General features: G+C 51.5%; 1 protein-coding gene and 2 long non-coding RNA genes across 3 annotated transcripts; 2 read left to right on the forward strand and 1 right to left on the reverse strand.

Annotated features, from left to right (window-relative positions):
* Window positions 1-1,887: 1,887 nt before the first annotated feature.
* On the reverse strand, window positions 1,888-4,028 carry LOC131924132 (uncharacterized). Its single transcript, XR_009382795.1, has 2 exons — window positions 3,945-4,028; window positions 1,888-2,234 (listed from the first exon to the last, which is right to left on the reverse strand). It is a non-coding gene; the product is annotated as an uncharacterized LOC131924132 (long non-coding RNA).
* A 546-nt stretch (window positions 4,029-4,574) lies between these two features.
* LOC131924133 (uncharacterized) lies at window positions 4,575-8,589 on the forward strand. Its single transcript, XR_009382796.1, has 3 exons — window positions 4,575-4,689; window positions 5,472-5,870; window positions 7,103-8,589. It is a non-coding gene; the product is annotated as an uncharacterized LOC131924133 (long non-coding RNA).
* A 4,244-nt stretch (window positions 8,590-12,833) lies between these two features.
* Lbhd2 (LBH domain containing 2) lies at window positions 12,834-22,416 on the forward strand. Its single transcript, XM_059279176.1, is given in 5 exon segments — window positions 12,834-13,040; window positions 19,070-19,153; window positions 21,069-21,225; window positions 22,287-22,373; window positions 22,376-22,416. Coding segments are annotated over 4 exon segments (351 nt in total). The 5' UTR covers window positions 12,834-13,040; window positions 19,070-19,087.
* The last annotated feature ends 3,205 nt before the right edge of the window (window positions 22,417-25,621 follow it).

Raw genomic sequence — 25,621 nt, forward strand, 5'->3', positions numbered from 1 at the left:
AGATCCAAATGACACAGCTGTGCCTCAGAGGTGGGATCACCGCTGCTAGACTCCCTAGATAAAGCCCTCGACTGAATATTTGGGGTTTGGCTTCATGCAGAGCTCTGGTCTAGCAAGTGTGAGGCCCTGAATTCAGTCCAAAAGAAGAAGGGGAAGGGAAAGAGGGCACTAGACAGAGCACACATCCATGTCTGCCAAATAAATCATCAAAACAAAACAAACACCAAACTCTTCACAAATAATTTAACTTCATCCCAGAACAAAGCTACAAAACATTTATTGGAGGCAAAAATACCCAACGTCTCAAATGGCAACCTCACAATGCCTGGCGTCCGGTCAAGGGTAACCAAGCTTTCAAACAAGCGGGTAGGAAAGCACAGCCCACAGTGAGGGGACTAGGGGTCAGAGCCAGCCTCCAGTCTACACCGCGGGAGGATTAGCACAGTTATTAGAACAGTTATTGGGACTCTATTCCCTGTGTTCAAAAAGTTAACAAGATCCTTTTAATTTTTAATCTAACATCGAATGACGAAAACTACAGCCCCTGAAGTGAAAAATGTACTGTATGTAACTAATGACACATTAAATACTACTTAAGATTCATGAAATTAAAGGTTTAAAAATGGAATTATTCAGAGGGCCAGTGAGGTGGGTCAGCTGGTGAGGGGGCTTGCCACCCAGCCTGATGGCCTGATAACCTTGATTCCTGGGGCCCACAGGCTGGAAGGAGAGCAGTGACTCCCCGAAGTCGGTCCTCTGACCTCTACCCACAGACATGTGCATGTGCAGGAGCACACACACACACACACACACACACACACATACACACACATACACACACAAACACACACACACACACACATACACACACACACACACACACACACACACACACACACACACACACGGACTGAGCTCCTGTGAACTGTGACAACAGCAGGTGATGAACCAATCGCTGGGAAATGGGACAACCTCAGTGTCCTTTACCCAATGAATGGATAATGAAAACATGGTCATACACACTATGGAACACTATCCAGCTGTAAAGAAAAATGAAATCATGAACTTTGCAGACAAACGGAACTAGAAAAGATCGTATTGAGTGAGGCAACCCAGACCCAGGAAGACAAATGTCCCATGTTCTCTCGAATCCGAGCCTTCTAGCTCCAAATCTTCAGCTATAATAAGGGTGGTTCTCACCTCTCATCAAGGAAACATCTCTTCGCAATAGACAGAGACCAATACAGAAAACCACAACCAGTCACGATGGAGAACTGTGGAGCCTAGTCCCAATGGATACATTTACAAAGCAACTCCTAAACCCAGAGATCATTGCAGAAGGGGGCAGAAAGGTTGTAAGAGCCAGAGGATCAGAGAGTCGCTGTGAGACTGTCTCCTGGGAATGTCAGAAGCAACACCCATCAAGTCTCACCAACATGGCTTCCCAAATGTGATCTGAACAAGGACAGCAACAATGGACATGCTAAAGTAGATGGGGTGCAGAGCCCACCAGGCTCAACCCCACACGAGAACTACAGACAACTAAGGACACTGAGAGCAGGAGACAGTCTTCGCCAGGAAAGAGCACATCAATTGATTATTCAATACCAAATGGCCAGCCTTGCAAATATACACATAAACAACATTTTATACAGACTAAGCAGGTTGTATTTATGTATTTGGGAATATATATGTATATAGATATTCATGTATGTAACAACAATTAATGAAAAAAGAGGCCATGAATTTGAAAGAGAGCAAGGAGGGGTATCTGGAAGGGATTTAGAGGGAGAAAGGAAAGGGGGAATGGTGCAATTATATTATAACCCCATAAATAAAAGGAATCATTTGTTTTGTTTTTAATGCAATGTGCCTGGCATGGTTGCACTTGCCTTTTCTTTTCTTTTCCTTTTTAAGATTTATTTATTTATTATGCATACAGTGTTCTGCCTGCATGCATCCCTGAAGACTGGAAGAGGGCACCAGATTTCATTACAGATGGTTGTGAACCAAGATGTGGTTGCTGGGAATTGAACTCAGGACCTCTGGAAGAACAGCCAGTGCTCTTAACCTCTGAGCCATCTCTCCAGTTCTGTTGTTTTTTTAAGACAGGGTTTCTCTGTGTAGCCTCAACTGTCATGGAACTCACTCTGTAGACCAGGCTGGTCTTGAACTCAGAGATCCACCTGCCTCTGCCTCCTGAGTGCTGGGATTGAAGGCATGCGCCACCACGCCTGACAAAAGGAATAATTTTTAAGAAAGAAATTACAGTAATTTCCAAACTTGTCAAAACTATAAACCCACAAATTGAAGACATAGAGTGATATACAAGCAAGCACAGGACACAGAACCAGGTGCTGTGACTGCTACACTGAGACAGATCACAAAATTCTCCAAACCAGTGATGAAGGTAAAGGAAAAGAAGAACAGCGAGAGAAAAAGGCACCAGGGGCTGGAGCGGCTCAGAAGCTGAGAGTGTGCTCTGCTCTTGCAGAGGACCAGAGTGTGGTTCCTCGCACCCATGTGGCAGCTCACAACCATCTGCCACTGCAGTTCCAGGAGATCTGACACCCTCTTCTGGTCTCCTCAGGCACCCCTTGCACACACACACACACACACACACACACACACACACACACACACACGGAAAATATAAAGAAAAAAAAGATGACAGCAAATATCTCATTTAAAGCAACACTTTAAAGCACCAAAGCGAAAGAAAATTATGACCTAACATTTTATACTCAGCTAAAATATTCCTCAAAATAGAGGGGGAAATATTTCAGAGACATAAAAACCCACTATGAAAAAAGAGAGGCAGGATCTTTGGCCTGGGGTTATGCATGCTGGAATTTTCTAGGTGATAACCACTACCTTGCATGGTCTTCTCTGTTCATTTGCTGGGCATCCCTGCAGACTGCCAGTCTGGGGTGGAATCCAGAGCAGCACCAGGCTGGTGGCCAGGCACAGGCTTTGTGAAGGCTGCCTGCCCCTCAGCCTCATGACCCAGCACGTTTTGAAAAGGTGAGATTATGCAGGACACGTATTTGGTTCGCAGAACTCACATCAGCTAAAGTGGCAGCGTGCTCTTATAACCCCAGCACTGGGGAGGCAGAGACAGGAGGATCCTCAGACTCGCTAGCCAACCAACCTAGCTTACTTCTGGGAGTTCCAGGGCAGTGACAGACCATGTCTTTAAAAGAAAAAAGTGGATAGTTCCTGAGAAATGACACTCAAGGTGTCCTCTGGCCTCCACGTGTGTGTGTGTGTGTGTGTGTGTGTGTGTGTGTGTGTGTGTGGTGTATGTAGTGTTATATGTGTGTGTGGTATGTTTACGTGTGTATAGTATGTGTATGTGTGTCTGTGGTGTGTGTGTTGTGTGTGTATGTGTGTGTGTGTTGTGTGTGTATGTATGATGTGTGTGGTGTGTGTATGTGTGGTGTGTGTGGTGTGTGTGTGTGGTGTGTGTGGTGTGTGTATGTATGATGTGTGTGGTGTGTGTATGTGTGGTGTGTGTGGTGTGTGTGGTGTGGTGTGGTGTGTGTGTGTGTGTGCTGTGTATATGTGTATAGGGCAGAGGCCTGTAGAGCCAGCCTGGTAGGAGACCCATTACCCTGGACACTCCAGGGCTGTCAAATAAATCCATTTCTTCTACCAATGACTGTTCTCCTTTTCAAAGGCTCCTACTGGCTTGCTACTCAGTTAGTACTGGCTTAGTAAAGGTGACTGCTTGGCCATGGATACCAAGAAACTATTCAACCAATTTATCTGCCCATCAAAAAGTCAGTGTTATCCACGATACCACAAAACCAGGTATGTATAACAGTGTTCTGCTGTAAAATGACACTGGACCCAGATATATCCGGAAGAAGTGAGTGAAGGTCATGAGCAGGTAGCATGACACCCATGGTATTTGCTCCCACTGTTTTGCAAACTCTTCTTACCTTGCAGCTATGGCCTTATAGTCAGTCAATACAGGATGGGGCTGGAGTAAAGCTTGCTCTCCAGGGGTAATGGCCTCAGCCAGGGTGAAGAGAAAGTCTCCCAGAAGGCAAAACTCCATGTCAATTCATAACTAATGTATTATCTAGCCAATCAGAGGCTTTGAAAGGTGCACCCCGGCAGTGGTGGCAACCTGGTTATAATTCTCAGGGTAGGCACAACATGCCAGCCTGTGAGAATGAAGATTCATTCACCAAGCAAGGTGCAGTGGGGAGGAGGCTCTCAGGGTTCACATGACCAAGGCGACCCTTCTGAAGACATCGGCTGTCTCTCATCCCCTGCCACAGTGCTTGTTCAAAGGACCCAGGTACCGCTGACAAAAGGGGGAGGGATGGAGTCCACAGACTCCCTTCACCCAGACTGACGTGGCTTCCGCCATGGCACCCAGCCCAAACTTCATCCACAGGGCCCCATGCTGTGCCGTTCATCAGATGCCATCCCCGGTTACTGCCGTTACACCCTTTCCATCACAGTGGGCGCGTGCTTGCTTTCCCAGTCACACCGCTTCTACCAGCACCACCATTTTTGGGCTTTGAGAATGTTTTATTTATCTATCGCCATAGCAACCCAAACAACATCACTGAGAACTGTAGGATTCATTTTATGGAGAAGGAAGTTTGGTAGAGAGCTCCTGCCTATGAAATCCCCTGACTACCACATGCCTCACCATCAGGCCCACCCTGCAGGGTGTGGTATATTCCTTCCCCAGCAGGCTTTGTATAGTGCCGTGCCCCAAGAGTCCAGCACATGATGAGTCCAGGAACCAAGCCTCAGAGGTCCTCCCGCCTAACACCAGCTAACACACAGGAATTCTGCTTTCCTTCCTGTGACCTTGGGCTAGCGTCCAAGAAAGGAACGCTTCCTTCAGGAAACACAGTCACATCATGTCATAGCTCAGATGGATTGTAGGATTTCAGCTGAGGCTGCCCCTCCCCCGCCAGCCCTGCCCGCCCCACCCCACCAAGCCGACAGTCCTAAGATGCTCAGCCTCAACCACCAGGGGGACTGTGAGCGGGTTCGGTTAGTGAGGCAAGGGGATCTTGTACAGAACCCAGGAATTCCAGGGAGGTACTCCTAATACTTCCTGTTCATAACCCTTATTGCAGAAAAGGAAGAGAGCTCACTAGAAACGGGCCCTGAGGGGAGTCAGGTCCCGAGTGAACAAAAGTTCCAGTCATCTCTCCAGAGCTAAGGAAAAGAGCTGCTAAGAGCCCCACAGGGAGCCAGGGCATGGGGAGGGCCCAGAGGCAGGCATTGTGGCAGCGTGAGTGGGAGGATTGCTTCTGGCGGGCCGTTCCACCCACTCACACACACCTTACACAAACACTGATGGTGATGCCACCCTGGTTGTCACAGTCACCAGAGACGGACAGTTCTGTGGCCTTTGGGGTTAAGGACACATTTTCCTCCATAGGACAAGGGTGAAAGATGAAAGGCACCGGGCTGAGAGGTTTGCCTTGTCTCTACAGATCCTACATTCCATCGTCCTCCGTACTCCAAAGCGGGCTACCCTGGGAGACTCTGGATGCGGAGGGTGTCTAGCAAGAGCGTAGGGGATGGTTTTCACCCAGTGGCTGACAGTACAGCTCCCATCTAGGTCCTTCCTTGGGGGCTCCACTCTCAGATAATGATTCTCTTCCTTCCAGCCACCCCATGGGACGTATAATGGGACATGTTGGTCCGTCCCTTCCTTCCTGGTCTGACCCTGCCCACACCCTGGTAAACAGGCCACTTGTATGGCCTCCTCAGTTCTCCTGCAGGGTGTGTCCTCTTCAGGGCTGATTCAGCCACTTGTACAGTGATAGTCACAGCATGTTACTGCCTGCAGAAAAATGAAAGCCTAAATATCCATATAGGCAGAAGAATAGGTAAGTCTGGGACACTCCAGAGGTGGAATTCCAGCCAGACCTGGTGGTGCACACTTGTGGTGGTATGTACTCATGTTGGGGTTTGAATGAGAAATGTCCCCCATAGTCTTGGGCATTTGAATGCTTGGTCCCCGGTTGGTGGCACTGCTCGGGGCTTAGGAGGTGTGGCCTTGCAGGAGGAAGTAGGTCACTTGGGTCCCGCCCAGTCCGCTCCTCTCTGCTTCATGCTTGTGAGCTTTCTGCCCCTGCTGCCTTGCCTTCATGAGTCCCCTGGTTGACTTTTTTTGTTTTGTTTGTTTGTTTTTTGAGACAGGTTTCTCTGTGTAATTTTGGTGCCTATCCTGGATCTTGCTCTGTAGACCAGGCTGGCCTCAAACTCACAGAGATCCGCCTGGCTGACTTTCAACTTTCTTAAGTCCAAATAAACTCTTTCTTCTATAAGTTGATTTGGTCATAATGTTTTATCCCAGCAACAGAAAAGTAACTAATTCAGCCTGGGAGGCAGAAGCAGGAGTATCAGAAGTTCATGGTCATTCTTGGCTATATAGCAAGTTCCAGGCCAGCCTGGGTTACAAAAAAGTGCCTCAGAAGCCAGGCAGTAGTGGCGCATGCCTTTAATCCCAGCACTCAGAGGCAGAGGCAGGTGGATCTCTGTGAGTTTGAAGCCAGGCTGGTCTGAGTTCCAGGACAGCCAGGGTTACACAAGAGAAACCCTGTCACAAAAAAAAAAAAAAAAAAAAAAGGAAAGAAAGAAAGAAAGAAAAACAAAACAAAAACCCCTCTGACTCAGAAAATAAAAATAAACAAATAACAAAACACATACACACATCAGGCAGTAGAATTCCATATAGCCCCTAAAAACAGTGCAGAGTAATTCTCTCAACCAAACCAAGGCTATGGACCATTGGCTCCTGGAAACCCTGTCTGGGTATAAGGTGCATTCCAACCAAGGGACCAGACCACAGACCAGGGTGGAAAGAAGTAAAGAAGACAGAGCCAAGGACGTGCTGATTCTGTGAGGAAGTGGACGGTGGACCTGGGGGACATGGAAAGAGTTGCCTTGCAAACAGGGAGTTCTTTCTCCTAAGTGACACTATAAGGGAGATGCCCGGGACAGGGCATGTGCAGAAGTGTGAATGATGGAGTGGGCAAGCCAACCCTCCAAGGCCTGACAAGCACAGACAGCCATTGCCTAATGAGAAGGGTCTCTTCCCTCCCTCCCATACCTGCAGGGTCCCAGAACCCCTGAGATCCTGGCGTCCTGTAGCCAGACTCTCTGGATCACAGCTCTTCCTGAAGATACATGCTCTCCTTTTCAACAGCTCAGCTGACCACACTGAAGGCTGTGAAGTTCGGGATCACAGGCTACCACCTCACCGTGATCAGACACAAAGAAACGCCCCCGTAACGTTAATATGAAGGAAGAGGCAAGGAGCCGCAGGAGGGAGGCAGGGCGGATAGAGGGTACTGGGGCTTATAATGTTGCTTGGCATGTCAGGTTGAGAGATGGGGACCTCTGAACACCTCCTCTTTGTTCAGCAATGAGATACCGTGGGAGGAGCCGAGAGTGGAACCAGGGAGCAACTATCATAAAGGCCAACGTAGCTGGGACCAACCATATAGACCGCAAAGGCAGAAAGTCAGTCTGGGAACCCCCACCAGTCTACTGGGGTGAGGGAGCCAAGCAGGGGGCAGCCTCCGAGGAGAGTTTGTCAGTGGCCTTCACAGGGCATCAAACATCCCTGACAGGCAAGGGCCCAGCAGGGAACAACTGGCACCATTAGATGAGGATTATTCTAGAAAGATCTGTTTACAAAGAACCTTACAACAGAGAGGAAGAGGTAGGGACCACAGAGACGTGCAGGAAGAAGCTGGCGGTAACACAGCTGTCATACCCATGGCCCAGGTTCACCTTACCCTCTCTAGCTGCTACATCTATGAAGGTGCCTGTGTGGGTGCCATCATATCTGGGCCAGCTATCTGGCCTGTGGTTTCAGGTAATGCAGAGTTGGATGGGCATCTAGGGGAAAGAAGGAGACAAGAAGGGCATTTGTCTTCCAGGCTTCTTCCTTGCCATTGGCACCTGACACTGCCCTGACCAAATGCTACTCCCCTCTCCAGGAAGCCAAGGGGAGGTGACCCTCTCCATTCTGGATCCCACCTTCCGCTGCTTCCTTCACCTCTTCCATCCAGGAGAGGGTGGTCTCAGGGGTTGGGCCACCTAGTGACCTACGTTGTCCCCTGCAAATACACTACCATCCATTTCTGGCCACACTGATTTAGACTGCACACAAGCCCCGCCCCTCCTAACCCTTCTTCCATATCTTCTGGGAAAGCGCGCCACACAGCCCACCAAGGCTTCTGGCATCTAACAGTGCAAGCCCAGCAACGCCAGAAGCTGCCTGCCCAGGACACTTTGGAGCTGTACGAGAGCTCCCTGAGGCCCCCAGCTCCTCATTCGCCAGGGGAAGAGGAGACTGCCTCTCTGCCACAATCTGTGAAGCTTCTGGGAGTTCATAGGTTCAGTCCGTAGTCACAGTGGGCACAGTCCTCACAGATAACCCTAGAGTCACACACGGCAGCTTGTCACAGCAACAAGAAAAGGGCAGGGACAGGGGATGCTGACCATCACAGCCTGTGCAAAGCCCTGACTGTGCACACTCCCCTTCCTGGCAGCCTGACCATCTCCCACTGACCTCCAGAGGCATCTTCAGAAAAGTTGGCACTGACTACCCCCCAACCTTGCTCTGAAACCTTCCGTAGCTCCCGCTCTCTCAGGGATGACAGGGAGTTCCGAGGCCGGCTGGCATTTAGGTCAAGGATTTCTCTTCCTGGCTGCAGACATTGTGTGCTCAGTGCTCGGCAGGCCCCACTCCTACCTGCCTGAGAACTGAAGGGACAAGGGAGGGTCTGCCTCCCTATCAGAAGAGCAGAGCTGGCATTTGGAGAGGGGCAGCCTCTGCCGGTCTGGAGCCCAGGCAGCCTGGCCCATGACAGTATTCCACCTCCCCCTAAGCTGCAGGGTGGTTCCTACCAAAAGAGGCTAATCTCTGGCCTCATGGTCTCTCTCTGACTGGCACACAGCCTTCTCTCCTCCACAATATGCAGATAAGGAAGGAGGCTCTGATGGGCACGAGGCCCTCTAGGGGTACATTATCAGAGGAGGAGCAGGACCTTTATCTAAGCTTTTATGGCTAGCAGAGGCCTGGGAGTCCCCACGGGCTACAAGGCTGGCGTACACTGCCTGAGATGTGGACCTCTGAGACCCAGGAGGGGCAGGATGAGGACATCGTTGACTTCTGGCTACCCTTCAACTTGTACTTCTCAGTGTGGTCTCCAATAGGACCAGCAGCAGCACCTGGAAACTTGTTAGACATAGACCCCAAACCTACTAACCTGGAACCCTACGGGAAGGTCAGGGATCCTGCTGCAGGCTCGGGCTGAGAACCTGCCTTGACCTCTGGCTTATTGCCTGAGCCAGCAGGCTCTGTAGAGCATCCCCCCAGCACTCTACTGTCGGCCTGTGAACACATACCTCTTTCCACTTTCCTACCTGTGTTCATTAGGCAGCCTCAGTGTGACAAATCCCTGAGATAGTTGATTTCAGATGGGGAGAGCTTCATTTTAGCTCACAGCTTCAGAGGGCTCAGTCAAGGTGACTTGGTACTATTGTTTTAGGCCTGTAGTTGCACAACATATCATGGTGGTAGTGTGTGATTCGTGGGATCCGGATATCAGAGTGACAGGGAGGGGCCAGAACCCCAGCTCTTCTTTGAAAGCACACCCCCGATGGCCTAACTTTTTTCCACTAGGCTCCAAAATCCTAACCATAGCAGCACTCCAGTCCTAAATGAGAACAGAGGGAGTGTCTCAGGGACCAGCTAGTCTGGACATTGCTCCACAGGGGAGAGGATTAGCAGGTTGCTCCTCATCTGCTCAGGGAGTGGGTCAGTCACCATCTGATCTGCTCAGAGTGGGTCAGTCACCATCTGATCTGCTCAGAGTGGGTCAGTCACCATCTGATCTGCTCAGAGTGGGTCAGTCACCATCTGATCTGCTCAGAGTGGGTCAGTCACCATCTGATCTGCTCAGAGTGGGTCAGTCACCATCTGATCTGCTCAGAGTGGGTCAGTCACCATCTGATCTGCTCAGAGTGGGTCAGTCACCATCTGATCTGCTCAGAGTGGGTCAGTCACCATCTGATCTGCTCAGAGTGGGTCAGTCACCATCTGATCTGCTCAGAGTGGGTCAGTCACCATCTGATCTGCTCAGAGTGGGTCAGTCACCATCTGATCTAGTTTGCTTTCTATGACGCTGTATAAAACACTGGCCAGGGCTGGAGAGGTGGCTCAGCAGTTAAAAGTACCAGCTGCTCTTCCAGAGGACTCCGGTTTGATTCCCAGCACCCACAAGAAAGTTCACAACACTCTCTAACTTGGGTTCTAGGGGATTCGACCCCCTCTTCTGCCTTCTGTGTGCACCAGGCATGCATGTGATGCACGGATACACATGCAGGTGAAAGAGCCACACACATAAAGTGAAAGTAAACAAGTCTAAAAAGAAAAAGGAAACCCTGACGATAACCCACTTAGGGGAGGAATGGGTTTACTTCGTCTTACAACTCCCGGGCCAGTTTAGCACTGAGGGACGTCAGTCAGGGCAGGAAGCACAAGCCACAGAAGAATGCCACTTACAGGCTGCTCGGCTTGCTTACACACACAACCTAGAACCACTCGCCTGGGGTGGCACTGCTCGCAACGGGTTGGGCCCTCTCATATTAATCAGTAATCAAGAAAATGCCCTACGTGGGCCAGACATCTTGAATCCCAGCAACCAAGAGGCAAAGGCAGACGGATTTCTGTAAGTTTGAGGCTAGCCTGGTCTACATAGCAAGCTCCAGGGCAACCAAGGCTACACAAAGAAAGAGCCCCCACCCACACCCACACACAGACATGCCCACAGGCCAGTCCAAGGGAGGCCATCCTTCAGTGGAGGTTCCCTCTTTCCAGATGTGTCAAGTTGGACAACAGAACTAATCAGGCTGACACGTCACAAGGCTGGAAGATAAGGGAGATGATGTAGTGGGTGTGGTGTCCACATCCGTGTCAACATTATTATTACCATCCGAATGATTCTCAGCAGAGTTCAGAGGACCAGTTCCCCAAACCAGTCTTTTAGGGCTATGTAGGCAGACACCCCTTCATTTTCCCACCATGGGGAGTCTGAGGCTGAGCAGGCTGCCCCTCCTACCTTGGCTCCTGCACCCTCACCTGCCCAGAATGCCCACACCTGGGGGGGGGATGCTGTGTTGGGGTGCTATCCAATAGTGTTGTGGTGTGCTGCAGGATAGACTACTGGAGGAAATGCTGGCCTATGCAACTGAGTCACCCGCAAGGTAGGGAGGGATGGGGGCTGGCGCTGTTGGGAGAATGTGTGCCCAGGTGTCTGCAGAGCTCACCCAGCAGTCACGTCAGTCATACTGTGGGCATCCGTTCTTCATGGCTGCCCCTTGGCATGAAGCAAGACCAAGGCTTTGAGCCTTGTCCTGGCCCCACCTGCACTCCCTCCCGGAGCAGGGAGTGGCAGTACTCCCCACCTGACTGGCTTTGGTCACGGGCTCTGCCTCTAGGTGCGCAGGGAATTTCAAATGGGGGCTTTTAGAGTGTAGACTCTGTCAACCAGAGAATCTGTTAAACTCCAGGCTGGGATGGTGGGCAGCGTCTGAGGTCTGCTTTGGCTCATGGAAAGGGAGAATGCCTTAGCTCTCCTGCTCTGGGTAGGTAGAAAAAGCCTGGAAAACTCAAGTTCAGCACTTCCAGCTGTTCACCCTGAGGCAGGCCACTCACCCTCTCTGAGAGTTAACAGCTCCCATCCCTAGCCCTGCTGGGAGGAGGGCAGGTCCTCCCACCTCCACTGAGGTGTGGCTGGACAATTTCCAATTACTGAAAGAGATGTACATGTCCGTTATTTAGAGACAGCCGCTCACTCTAATCCAAGCTCCATCTCTCCTACAGCTCTGGGACCCCACACAGCTTTCTCAACCTCTTCATGTTTAATTTCTTCTTCTACGACGTGGTATATCATGTCATTCTCACCGGGGTTTCATGATTAAGGGAACCTATCTCGCAGATTTTAGTTACAGACAAAGCCTGCCACACAGGAAGTGCTGTTTAGTTGGTCAGAATTTCAGAGTAACTTTCCAGAACATTCCTACGTTATAAAAACATACATAAACTGCATACATTTCAAACTGGGTTACCCAAGGTGTCTCATGACAATTACTGTTCATTTACCAATAGGCCCTGGAGAAAGACTGTCCTACCTTTGTGGACATGAGCTGACATTTAGTAGGGTAGGAGTGTGTGTATGTATGTGTGTGTGGGGGGGGGCATGGGGAACTTCTCAGCTGCAGGCTGGCAGCCGCTGTCCAGGGCAGAGTTCCCAGAAAGCACTGTGGGACTGGAAAGACCACTCAGTGGGTAAGAGCACTTGAAGCACAATCATGAGAACCAGAGTTCAAATCCTACCACATGTCTAAAAGTCGTAAGCCAGGCATCCTGCAAACACTGTAACTCCAGTTCCAAGGGATCCAACCCCCTCTTCTGGGTCATGCATACACTCAAACACACACACACACACACACACACACACACACACACACACACAGTCTTAAAAAAACAAAACAAACAAAACTTCTGAGGCTGGAAAGATGGCTCAGCAGTTAAAAATGCTGGCTGCTCTTCCAGAAGACACCGGTTCAATTCCCAGCAATCATGTAGCAGCTCAAAACTTCATCTATGACTCCAATCCCAGGGGATCTGACACCCTCTTCTGGCCTCTCAGGCAGGTACCAGGCATGCTCATAGGGCTCAGGCATATATGCAGGCAAAATATTCGCTTACATTTAAAAAAAAATAATAAAATTTTTTTAGATATATTTTTTAAAAGTATGCCTGCCAGCCCATCAAGGTCAATGGTCAGTCCTGAACTTGTCTTCTCACAGACGATCAGTACATGAGGTCAAAATGCTGGACCATAGTTTATAGCGTTCTGTAAAAAAACGTTCCTGTTAAGACTCGCCAATGCTTCGAGTAGCCACCAGAGGGCGACAAGAGCAAACCATCAGGTCCAAAGCTGGCACCCGCCCGCAGCCGTCTTCCCACATGAGAGGTACTCAATTTTTACCTTCATTCATCCACCACCAGGGAGGCCCAGGGAGTGACATGGGTTCCCTAGGATGACCAAACACAACGCTCCTGGTGTCAGCTTTGCCTTTTTCTGTGGAGAAGTCCCCAAGTAGGGGCATGAAGGTGGGAAAGACCTAGAATTTGAGACAAAAGCAAAGCGAGGCCTCAAGGTGACTTTGTAGGAAGCTCTGGGCCCTGTCCTGTCTTTATAGACACTCCCTACCCCCATCCATTACAGCATAGCACATACCTCAAAGCCTTGAGCACTTCCAGAGAGCTCTATCAGGACCAAACCCCAGCCGGAGCCTCGTGTTAGCTAACACCTTGGATGACAGCTAACACTTCAGGTGGCAGTTAACACCTGCACTAATAAGCAGGGTGAGCAATTCCTGCCTGGGTGGGAAGGAGGATGGGGAGGATGGAGCCGTGGGAGGGGTGTGTCTGCACAGAGCATTTCCTGCTGGGAGCTTATGGTTCAGCTGAAGCCACAGTGGGCAATGGCCCTGGCAGCTGATCACCCAGCATGTGATCCTTTGGTCCTGACCTTTGGACCCCTCTGTCTGGAGAGGAGGGGTATGCATATGTAGGTGGTCCTTTCTAAGAACTTGCCTCCCTAAAGCCCCGTTGGAGCTCTGTGTTGTCCCCAAATTGGAGGCTGATCCCCAAGTCCCACCGGCAGGACCTCTGCCACCTTCTTGTCTGGTCTTACTCCTCCGAATCTGCAGGAACAGGCCAGGCCTCTGCAGGCTCCATTGTGACTCCTCCTTCCCACTCCTCCTCCCAGGGAACTACCCAAGAGATGGAGGCATTGACACTTCAGGGCAAAGCACATTTTTAAAGATTTATTTTTATTTTTAATTACACGTGTGAATGTGTGGCTGTGTGCACACGAGTGTGAGTTTCCATGGAGGCCAGAAGAAGGTGTCAGAGCCCCTGGAGCTGGAGTTTCAAGTGGTCATGAGCCACCTGATGTGGTTTTGGTACCAGAAGTGGGGTCCTTTGCAAGAGCAGTGCACGCTCCCACTGAGCCATCTATCGGCCCCTAAGTGCATGTTTGTATGCCAACACTCCTCTCGCTGACTTGTTGGCTCTTTGTGGATCATAGGACCATGAATTTAGATAGATTCTTATATATCTTGATGATTTCGCACTGAACAATGATGTTTTTTATATTGAATTTCTCTTAGAGATTAATTTGTTTTATTTTATGTGTATGAGTGTTTTGCCTGAATGTATGTCTGTGCACCATGTGTGCCTGGTATCCGGGTGCTGGGAATTGAACCTGGGTCCTCTGTAAGAATAACAAATGCTCTTAACTGCTGAGCCATCTCTCCACAACAATTTTAATAGTTATCAATAAGTGAATGTTTGGTTTATGAATGAGTGAGGAAAAGAATGTTAAGAAAAAGGATCAATTATGGAAAAGGTATAAAGAGAGAGGTGAAAATAGATGTACATTATCAATAATGTAAAGATCATAGATGACTACATGGACGTATGCTGGGTAGGGTGAATTACTGTGTGGCTGGTGATGAGTGGAGGGGTGAATGCTGGATACAATGGTAGAATGATGTAAGTGGGATGTGTGCACAGTGGTTAGGCAGGCACCGGAACCAAGGTGGTTGTGCTGCCATGGTGAATGGATGGGGAGAGAAGGAGCATCTGTAGAAGGTAGATGGCTGGGTGGTGATGAATAGATGCATTGTAGACAGATAGAGGATGGGTTGGATAGGATGAAGAGCCAATGGGTAGATAGTGAATGACTCTATAGATAGTAGGTAGACTGTAGGCAACAGATGACAGATGGTAGACATCTGGTAGATAAATCATAAAGTATAGATGCGCGGTGGATAATTAGCAAGTTGGTTATGATAGGTCTATTCAAATAAATTAAGTGGAAATGTTGATGGGTACAGGATGGATGGATGGATGGATGGATGGATGGATGGATGGATGGATCATGAGTGATGGACAAGAGCATGTCAGATGGAAGATGGAGGGGCATGGATGGGAAATAAATGGTGTGTTAGAGTTCTCTAGAGGAGCAGAACAAGAGAATGAACATATATTAAAGGGGGATTTATCCAATTAGCTTACCTGATACAGTTTGGGAAGTCCAACAGTGGTCATCTTCACACAAGAGAGGCTGAAAACGGGCTGTTCACTCCCTGAGGCTGGATACCCCAGCAGTCCTAATCTGGTTCTGAACACCTGGAGAATTCCTGGGGAGCCATTGGTCTTCAGTCCAATGAGAGGCTGAAGAAGCTGGGTTCTGATGTCAGTGAAAATGGCAACAACCATGCCAGTAGCAGCAACAAAGTGCATGAGTTCCCCAGTGGGATGTGAAGGTGACCAGGCAGAAACTCCCCCGAAACCTCCTTGTACTTGGGCCACCACCAAAAACTACCGTCAACACTTTGGGTGGATCTTTCAACCTAATCAAGAAAAACCCTCACAGCTGTGCCCAGAAACCTGCCTCCCAGTTGATTCCAGATCCTGTTAAGTTTACAACCAAGACTAACCATCATAAATGACAAATAAATGGTTGTTAGCTGGAAGGATAACAGGTTGAGTGTAGATGGATGGTGGGGAGTGAATAATGAATGGGTGAACTCAGGATAGGGCGATGATGGCCATGCGAATGGAGAAAGCTTAAACAGTTGATGACTACATCCTGGAAAATGGACTCATGAAAGTTGAATGGTCATGAAAGAGAGGCGATGGTGGCTGGCTAGATGGCTGGAAGCAGGATATAGTAAGTGGATAATTTAATGTAAGATGGCAATGCTAGGTGGATAACGAGAGATCCCTGAAGGTAAATATCAAATGATAGTACGAGATGGGAGACAATGTGTGGGTAGTGACTAGATGGCTCGTTGGGAGGAACAATGGTAGACGAATGCTCACTGCTGCTTCTCTGCTCTATCCCCAGTGCCTTCAACAATGTTTGACACAGAGGTGGAACTCAATGAATTTTCCTAGGATAGAAAAGTGGGCAGATGGTCAATGCTACTTGGATAGATTTGGGATTAATAGTGAATTATGACAGATAATGGATGGGTGAGTACTGTAAGATGGATACTGAACAGGTGATAGACGAGGATAATGTCATGGGTGGATGGATGGAGGTGGAGTGCAGTTCATATAAATATGGATGATAATTGATGACTGATTATAGGTAATGAATTGCGGCTGATTGGAGAGAGGCTAGTAGAAAGCTCAGGACACATGGATAGTAAAGAGATAATAGACTGATGATTGAAGTTAGGTAAGTGGTACATGGATGCATGAAGTTGTTATGTGATGGAAACCTGTAGCATTGAATACTTCTGGAGAGATGATAAATGCATGTAAATGAGTGTCTGTTGGATAGGTGTTTCATAGCATGTTGATGTTTAGTAAATTACATGTGGATGGTGAACACACGGGTGCACAGTAGTTGGATGGGGTGTGGTGATGATGTGGTGTTCATAATTAATAGGTATTGATTGATGGATAATCAGGATAGTAGATGAATAAATACATGGAAAGAAGATGGATGGATGAATTACAAGGTGGTTGGGTGACTAGTGAGGGATGGATGTTGGATGCAATGATAGGATGAATATGTGGGGGATGTAGCAGAGTAGCTGTGTGATAGCTAGTAGTGAGTGGATGTTAGCTGGTGGATGGTGATTGAGTGATGGCCGGAGAATGGGTGGGTGGTATTTGGAAGGTAACGGTGGATTGCCCATAGGGTGGACGTTGGCGGTTGGTGGTAGATGATGGCTGCTGTTCAATGGTTGGGTGTGAGATGATTTGGATAAGTAGATGTGGACATTGGCTGTGGGTCTCTGAGAGAACTGGGGCGTTTGAGAGTCCACAGTGGATCCTAGAAGGGGAATTATGTGGATTACGTGTGTAGGGATGATGCACTATGGCCTTGGGTGTCAGAGTTGCTCACCAGACCAAGTGTCCCGGGCTATTTAGCACCTTCTGGGGAATGGGACTGGGGACGAATATGTGAGAGGGAATGGGGAACAATCCCAAGCTGCCCCACTTCCTCCCCCTTCCACTTCCCCTTCAGGTGCCTGGTTGGAGAAAATCCCCTCCTTACCTACCTGGCTCCACATGACGCTACACCTCACATTCTAATCTTGAGATTGGGGGAGGAGATCTGAAGTGGCCAGGACCAGGTTCTGGCAATAGGGTGGTGTCTAGGGAGGTGGAAGCCAGGTCCTTCCGGTGGCCCTGCAGAGCAGAGGGCGGGAGTGTGAATGAGGGGCTGGCTGCGAGGAGCGCGTGTGTGGGCGGAGAGCTCGGAGGAGGAACGAGGGAGGAGAGCTCCCGAGCCAGCGTGGAGGCCCCGCAAGCGCCAGCGGTGAGTGTCGGTGAGTGTGCGGCAGGCGCAACGCCCCCTCCCCACCCTCACCCTCAGGGTTCCGTCCAAGGTGCACCTTGGCAGCCAGGGGCGGGTGCGTGGGGAAGAGGGCGAGTGCAGTAAGGAGTTAGTGGGAGCGCCCTGGGGAAGGGACGGGCGTGGGTCCCACGGTCCCCCTTGGCAATCTAACGCGGGGCTCTGGACCAAGAGGCCCCCTACTGCCTGCGGTCCACCACACCTGGCCCTCCCGCACCCCAGAGCGGATGGAGGTGTGGGCGGCACTCGCAGCCGTGGCTTCGGACACCAGGCACTGGGCAAGAGCAAGACAGCCTGTGGCACTTGCCCTCAGCTCGCCGCCCCATGCTGCTGTCTTGGCTCCCCAGATTTTCCCCTGGAACGATCTTCCTCCTTTCTCTCTTTAGCTCTGCCCCTCTTTGCATGGCCTCTGTGGCCATTCTCCCTCCCTCTTTTTCCGAATGTCTCTGAGACATCTTTGGGTCTCTGTTCTGGGCTTAGCTAAAGTTCCCAGAACTCGGAGGTATGCAGGATCCTAAGAGGGTCTCAGAGCTGGGAGCAGCAGTTCACAGGGCATCCCATGGGCTCTGGGACAGAGGCACTAGTGGCTAGGACGTGGCTGCTTACTGCCCGGGAATGCCCATCACAGGTAGGTGTCCCCCTTCCAGACTTCCCTGGGATTCCATGGAACTTGAGCTGACCGAGGTGGACATTTGGTAAAAGGAACCTCATTTTACAGACTAGCAGTTGACCTTGCTAAGAGCATTTCCCCCGCCTCCCGCCCCCTCCAAGTACCTGCCTCCTGGAGGGTGTCTCAGGCATTCCATCCTGGGGGTTCACTATTTTGCCTTGGCCCGATCTTCCAGCTCCCCGGCCTTTAGCCTGTGCTGCCTGTCTAAAATCTGGCCAATGCCTGTTAGACCCCACCCTCATTTCTTCCTCTGGCCTAGGCTGGGCCCCAAGAACCTACCCTGCTGCATTGCTAGGGAAGGTCTGAGGGTGGTCCTATGATTTCTGGCAGGGACTCTCATTCCACGCTCCTCACTGTGGAGGCTCTGACCCAGCCTTCCCATGCAGTGCTTGGCCTGGGTAGGCATGGCCGTGTTCAGGCAAGATGTCAGCCTCCCTCTGGTGATAGGCCCTCAGGGCATGGCCCAGGGGTCTGTGGGTGAAGGGGTGTTCTTGGGGGGGAACTGGGCACCTTGGCCTCTGGCTGGCTCAAACTCAGTCCCAGGTGGTCCCAGCCTCCTGACTCTGAAACCTGTTTGGGTCCTCAGGTCTGCTGCATTCTCTGCTGCCCCCTGCCTCAGCACACCAATCTCTCCTTCTGCTGCCCTGACTGCCTGCTGTCCATCCCTTAGGGAGGCCTCAGGCCAGCTGACCTTCCTCCAGGAAGCCTTCCTGGCTCTCAAGGCTGGGTCAATCTCTCCCCCTCTTGCCACACTTCTCTACAGCCCTGGGCACTGTATGGCAGCTGCCCCTGCTCTTCCTCTGAGGGAGCAGCATAACAAAGCTCAGGCCTAAGCTGTGAGCATTGGGCCAGGTGAGGCTGGGGTGGGGTGAGTTCCCGGAGGAGGAGGAGGCCAGCTCGCACCGGCTGCAGCGGGCACCTCGTTTCTGCTCTTGTCTTTCTGTAGCCCAGCATCAGCATCAGCATGAGCACTCTGCAGTCAGCTGCATCAGAGAGTCCTACAGAGGGCGCCAGAGGCCCAGCAGGGAAGGTAAGTGGTTGAAGAGATGGGAGACCAGAGGGAGCCAGCCTCAAGCTCTAGCCTGTGACTTCAGATATGCCTGCCATCTCTGCTAGCCTCAGTTTACCCTTCTATTTGGGGAGGCCACTGCTATTTTTTTTTTCGAGACAGAATTTCTCTGTGTAGCTTTGCGCCTTTCCTGGAACTCACTTGGTAGCCCAGGCTGGCCTTGAACTCAAAGAGATCCGCCTGGCTCTGCCTCCCGAGTGCTGGGATTAAAGGTGTGTGCCACCACCGCCTGGCGCCACTGCTATTTTTATAGAAATTTGGTGGATAAAGCAATTGAAAGCAAGCTACCCTGTCTTACTTAGCGCTCCTTCTGGACCTGGGAATGTGAAGGTTTATTCCCCAAGCACATGACCACACTTTGCTCTCTGCAGGGTGATACAATTCTTGTGTGTGTTTTGTTTTTTGAGACAGTGTTTCTCTGTGTAACTGCCCTGGCTGTTCTGGAATCACTCTGTAGACCAGACTGGCCTCAAACTCACAATGATCTCCTGTCTCTGCCTCCTGAGTACTGGGATTAAAGGCACATGCCACTGTCGCCTGTCATGGTAGATACAATTTTAGGGTGCCTGCAGATACAATTTTTGTCAAGGATGTTGATGCAGCAAAATGTTTAATATACTGGGGTGCACTGATGCACCCCTGTAATCCTAGTAGTTGAAAGTGAGTCAGAAGGATCAAGACCAGCCTTGGCTACATAGTGGGTTACGGGCCAGTCTGGGGTATGAGACCCCATTGCAGAAATAAAGTAAAATGAGAACCTAGTCCCTGCACAAAGGAGCAGCTTGGGGTCTCTGTTCCTAAGCTGGATTGGGTCAGTGGAGCCAGTGAAGGAGAGGCAGCCTAGACTCTGAGCTCATCGGCACAGCTACCCTGAAGGTCCTACTGGCCTGGCCACCTTCCCATAGTGGGTACCCTCCAGCCAGAACCCCGGCTGAGGGGCAGGAAGTAAAATGGCATGTGAGGAGGGAGCCGGGCTGGGCAAGGAGGCCTGACTTGGCAGTGCCAATACAGGGTCAGCCCCAGGAGGTCCCAGTGTGGGGGCAGGAAAGGGTCCCTGCTCTGCTCTCATCTGAGGACTTCTGTTCTTTTGTTCCACAGATGACCCAGCCTGGTGACACCTGTTCTCAGACCTCAGGGTCACCTGTAGTACTTGCCTAAAGGGCCCTGGGTAGAGCATGTGTGGGAAACCAGTGTCCAGTGGCTCTAAGCAGGCATCCAGGGCCAGTGTAACAGCCCGCCTGCTCTGTGCCTGCCTTTCTGGAGGCCCTCATGCCACCATGGGAAAGCACACATACACTAGGTAGCGGTCTTTGCCAGAACTCCAGGAGGGCACAGAGGTGGAGCAGCACAGGCAAGTCAGACCGTGGGGCACCAAGGGATGGAGCTGTGTGAGACAGCCTCGACCTTGAAAAGCCTTGAATGGGATGTGGAGATGCTGAGGGCACCCAGAGGGCGTGTGGGCACTGAACAATGAGCGAGAGCCAGCTCTGATTGCCATGGCAACGTCTTCCTAGCTCCTCAGCCTGCCTTGTGGAGGGAGGAGGCCAAGGACCCAGCAGGGGAGCCCCCAGAAAGGAAGTGTGCTGGATTCCAGGTACTGGAAGCAGCTGGGGTGCTCAGTCCCGGGCTCCCTCCTGAGTGACTTGGTCTCTGTGGTCTTAGGGTCTGTCTGTGAAATGGGCTTCTCTGGGTCTGAGCCCAGGTGAGTGCCATGGTGTTCCCTTGGTGCCTTATTCCCTAGTGGTGGTAAGAGGTAGGGGCTGTTCACCCTGCCTGTTCTTGACCTTCCTAGTAGGGCAGGTGGAAGGCTGAAGAGGCAGGGGGCCAGGAGCCCACGGCCCAGTATTGCCCTGAGCCTTCCCCACTCCCCGTATAGGCTGCAGTAGGCGTCCGGGAGAGGGGCCCTCGGCTCTGCCAGCGACTGCCCTCTATTGTGGTGGAACCCACTGAAGTGGGTGCTGTGGAAAGTGGGGAGCTGCGCTGGCCACCTGAGGGCACCCAGAGGAGTAACCCTCAGATCCAGGCTGCTGCTGGTGAGTGAGAGGCCATTTCACCTGTCTCAGAAACTCACCCACTTCCTGTCTGTTTGCAGCAGGTGTGGGGGGACCCTGCACTAGTTCACACCCCGACACCATCTGCCCTGCACCAGAGCGCTGCCTTGCCTCTCCCTGCTCCTCCTGCTCCCATGCTTCCTCCTCTCTCTACCTGTCCCCTCATGCACGCCTGTGTGTCCATCACCTGACAGATGCACCCTGTCCTGCCATCCAGCTGCTTTCTGTTCCCTTTCCTTCCCTCTTGACTCAAGACCTTTGGAACAGTGCACATTGCCCACAAGGGCCCAGAGGGGCCAGGGTAAAGGGGCACATTCGGGAACATGGGTTCCTCATGTCTTGGCAGCAGGGGCCTTGGTGAAAGCCTGGAACTTCTAGAGGAGGGTGGGGCGGGAGGGGGTCAGTCCTCAGGGCCAGCAAGCTGGCAGTGGGGCCCTCTAGAGTGGTTCTTAGGCCACTGAAAGCTGTGGCCATGTGGGCTGAGCTGTACCCTGGAAATCCTTATGTCTGGAAGCCACTGGAAGATCCCCTGTGAGGACGTGAGCTCAGCTCCCATGAAGGATGCTCAGAACCCCACAAGCCCTCCTCCTCTCCCGAGACCTCAGCCCCAGGGAGCAACTGTTATAGTAGCCCTTACGTAGCTGGCCCCGAAGGGGTCTGTGCCCAGGGCCCCCACTTCTCCTTAAAGCTCCTTCACTCTGTCGGGCCAGCATCAGAGATGGGAGCAGCAGGGACTGGCCCTCAGGTGACCACTGGGGCTTGGGCTCTGGAGAGGCCCTGGGTCTACCCTTCTCTCTGCCATACTTTCCCCGGAAGTAGAGGGCAGGGTGGGAGGAGGGTTGCTTCTTCTCCCAGAGGTGGCTTCATCCTCCTTCTCTCTTTCCCTAAAACAAGTGTATCATCACCTCTTCCTTCCCGTCAGCTCTTGGGAAGAAGGGGCTGCCCCACCCAGATGTCTGCGAAAGGCTTGCCTTAGACCCCTAGGACCAGTCCAGCTACAGCGCCTCACCACGATAGAGGCTTTTGTGTATCTTTTTTTGCAGTTCCTTCCTCAAGTCCACCAGGAGCGCCAGGGAAGGCAGCAGATCACGATGGCATCGAGGGTGTCAGCTCTGGGCACCAGGCATTCCCTGTCCAGTAACAGATAAGAGCATGGCAGACTCTGCTCTCTGACCACTGAGAGGGCCTTGACCCCACGACGACTGGCTGATTGACAGAAAAGACTGGGCCCACCAGGACACCCAGCTCACCAAGCTTCCTGTCTGGCTAAGTATGGCCAGGACCTCAGTCCCTGCCTTTATGTTCCATGGTCCAGATCTGGAGTATACCCCTCTTTGTCCAGTGATTTGAAGCAGAAATAAAGGCACACTTCCACTTCCCGGTGGCCATGGGCACCCTTGGTGGGTACTTGAAGTGCTGAGGACAATTTTGGCTTGACCAGTGACATTCTAATCTCTCCTAAGAACCGAGGCTGAGCAAGTCAGAGTGTTGGATGGATAAGCACGCTGGGTGCTTGGTACTTGGACTGGGAGGGGGTGAGCAGAGCCAGAGGCTCCAGGGCGGGTCTGTTCAGAGCTACAGAGTGGGCTCTTCTACTGCCTCTGCCTAGGGACCCTCTCTCTCCTCTTCCTCAGCTAGACTACCTATGGCCGCTCTTCCTGGTGGCCTCCTACCTCTGCTGGAGATCTCCTGGAGACTAGACACCCTCTTGTGCCCTTCCTCCTGGTACATTAGGGCACAAGGATGGTCTCTAGGGTGACAGGTCTTCCAGCCTGGACCTCATGAATTCCAGCAAGAGTCCTATTTCACAAATGAGGAAATTCAGGTGCATGATGAGGTGCCATGGACTAGTTTGGGCGAGGGCGATGGTGGGCAAGCACCTCCTCCTCCCTTGAAGGATGGTCTTGGCCCTCCACAACCATACATGGACAAACTATCTTGGCTGTCTCCCTGCAGGAGGGGAGCTATGGTACCTAGTCAGGGCTGGCTTGGGGAGCAGAAAGCTGACCATGTCTAGGGCCCCCTTATTAGTTGTGCTGCTGTTCCTTGGCCAAGCCTGAGCCAGGCCTGAGGACGTTCAGGGCCTAGCCACTAGGAAGTTTCCATGAATGTTAGCTCAACAAAGCCCCCCAGGCCCAGGCCCCGGCCCCACCCTGGGTGAGCTGGAAGGGCTGTGGGAGACACAGGCCTTCTGTTCTTTCCTGGCCTCTTCGCTAACCTCCAGAATGAATAAAGCAATTTCTCCAGCCCGCCCTCCTTCTAAAAATAGCCTGACCCCCAAACGCCAGAGGTGGGAGGTGCGGAAGTTTGCCTAGAGTTCTGCTTTAAATTTAAAACCGTGGGCGCTCTGGGTCCAGTGCCCAGGATGTCTCCTTGGGCCCTACCCAGCGTCACAGTTTAGAAGTGTTGCTGTTTTTTGTAGAACCTTTCTGTCGCCAGCCCTTCCTGTGGGTCCCAGAGCCGGTTTTGAGCAAGGGCAGGGAGATAGGAAATAGGGAGGGAGAGTGGGGATAGTCCGGGGCTGACCTTTGGGAGGAAGTGCTGCCCACTTTGGAAGCAGAGCAGAACAGAGCCCTGGGATGACGCCACCTCCCTCCAGGGCAGGATTATGCCTGATTAAACAGGGTCCCGCAGAAGACAAGTCCAGAGCCCTTAGAGAGGGTCTCCGGAGACCCAAGCCCAAGCTATGTCAGCGATCTACCAGGGTAGTGCCTGAGTGATGACCCATTCTGGAGGTCCGAGGAGCTGGGGCTCCGAGGAGGGCCGGACCTCCGCCCACCCCTCTCCAAGCTGTGGGAAAGAGCCTGGGTGGGGCCAGAGCGGACGCCACACCCACTCAAAAGCCCCGCCCAGCCCCGCCTCAGCTCGCTGGAGGCCTGAAATCGCCCTGCGGCTCCCCCTAGCGCCCGTCGGGGTCACTACGGAAACAGCAGACGGCACCGTCTGGTGCATTTAGGTCGCCGCCGGCACCACGGAAAATTGGCCCCAAATTGGCATCAGAGAGAGTGGGGCACAATCAAACCTCCGCCCCCGCTATGCCCGGCAGCCACCAGGGGCAGAGGGTGAACTCCGACTCCTTAGTCTTAGACTGGACTCCAGTCTGGACCCCTTAGCATTCTGGGCAAAATTGACCCAAGACAGACCAACATCTGGTGGAGGGTCCTTCCTGCTCTTACCTACCTAGAACTCACTTCATCCCAGCAATAATTCCATTTTACCGAAGAGTAAACTAAGGCTCAGAGACAGAGATGCCTCTCCCAAGGTCGAGGGAGCTGGGTTGAACTTCGGTTAGTGTGTTAGCTGCGCCTCCCTCTCTCAAGTGCTCCCTACGTGGCCTTCTTCTGACCTCGGTTTGACGGCCCTCGTGCCTAGGGCTTCTCTGAGACTAGGCCAGGACTTTTCCACCGGGATTTTACTGACTTTTCCAGGGGAAAGCCGCGTGGAAAAGTAAAAGAAATATCACACGTTTCTTGGTGTGATGGCACATCCTGTAATCCCAGCACTTGAGAGATGAAAACAGGAGGAGGAACTCAAGGTCATCCTCAAGGACATAGCCCATAAGACCTTGTTTCAAAAACCAACCAACTTGGAACTGAAGAGATGGCTCCGCAGTTAAGAGCACGGTCTGTTCTTCCAGCGGACTCAGCCGGGTTCCCAGCACCCACATGGTGGCTCACAGTCAACTGTAATGCCTGTTCCAGAGGATATGGCACCAGGAATTCGCAGACATACATGTAGGCAGAACACCCATATACGTAAAAAGTAAACAAATTGGGGCTGGAGAGGTAGCTCAGACGTTAAGGGCATCTGCAGAGGTCCTGGGTTCCATTATCAGCTCCCACATGATGGTTCACAACCATCCTTAACTCCAGTTCCAGAGGATCTGTTCTCCCTTCTGACCTCTGCAGGCACTATGCACACACAGGGTACACATACACACTTGCAGGCAAAACACTCACATAAAATAAAATAAATTTTAAAAATATAAATAAATTTAATATTCTACTTTGTTGAAAAGAATGTTTTAAAAAAAAACAAAAAAAAAATCCCAACCAACAACAACAAAATAAAAACAAACAACAAACAAACATCAGAGCCTCAGGCTAAAAAGTGGACGTGGGAAGTCTGGGGTGGTGAGACTTGGAGGGAGGCCCGGGAACAATCTTCCTGGTCCTGGGTATTAGATTCTGAGGCAGCATAAAGAGACAGAAGGCAGAAAGAAACCAGAGCCTGGCTGCTCTGACATCTGAGGCTGGACTTGGACACAGTCCTGGTCTCTCTGGTTGACCATGTGGTCGTGGGTAGATCCCTGAGCCCAGGGCACCCCCTCACCGGGAGCCACTAGGCAGACCAGGCTGAGCTGGAGGAAAGGCAGTGG

Source organism: Peromyscus eremicus, chromosome 14, assembly GCF_949786415.1.
Source record: "Peromyscus eremicus chromosome 14, PerEre_H2_v1, whole genome shotgun sequence".
NCBI lineage: Eukaryota > Metazoa > Chordata > Mammalia > Rodentia > Cricetidae > Peromyscus > Peromyscus eremicus.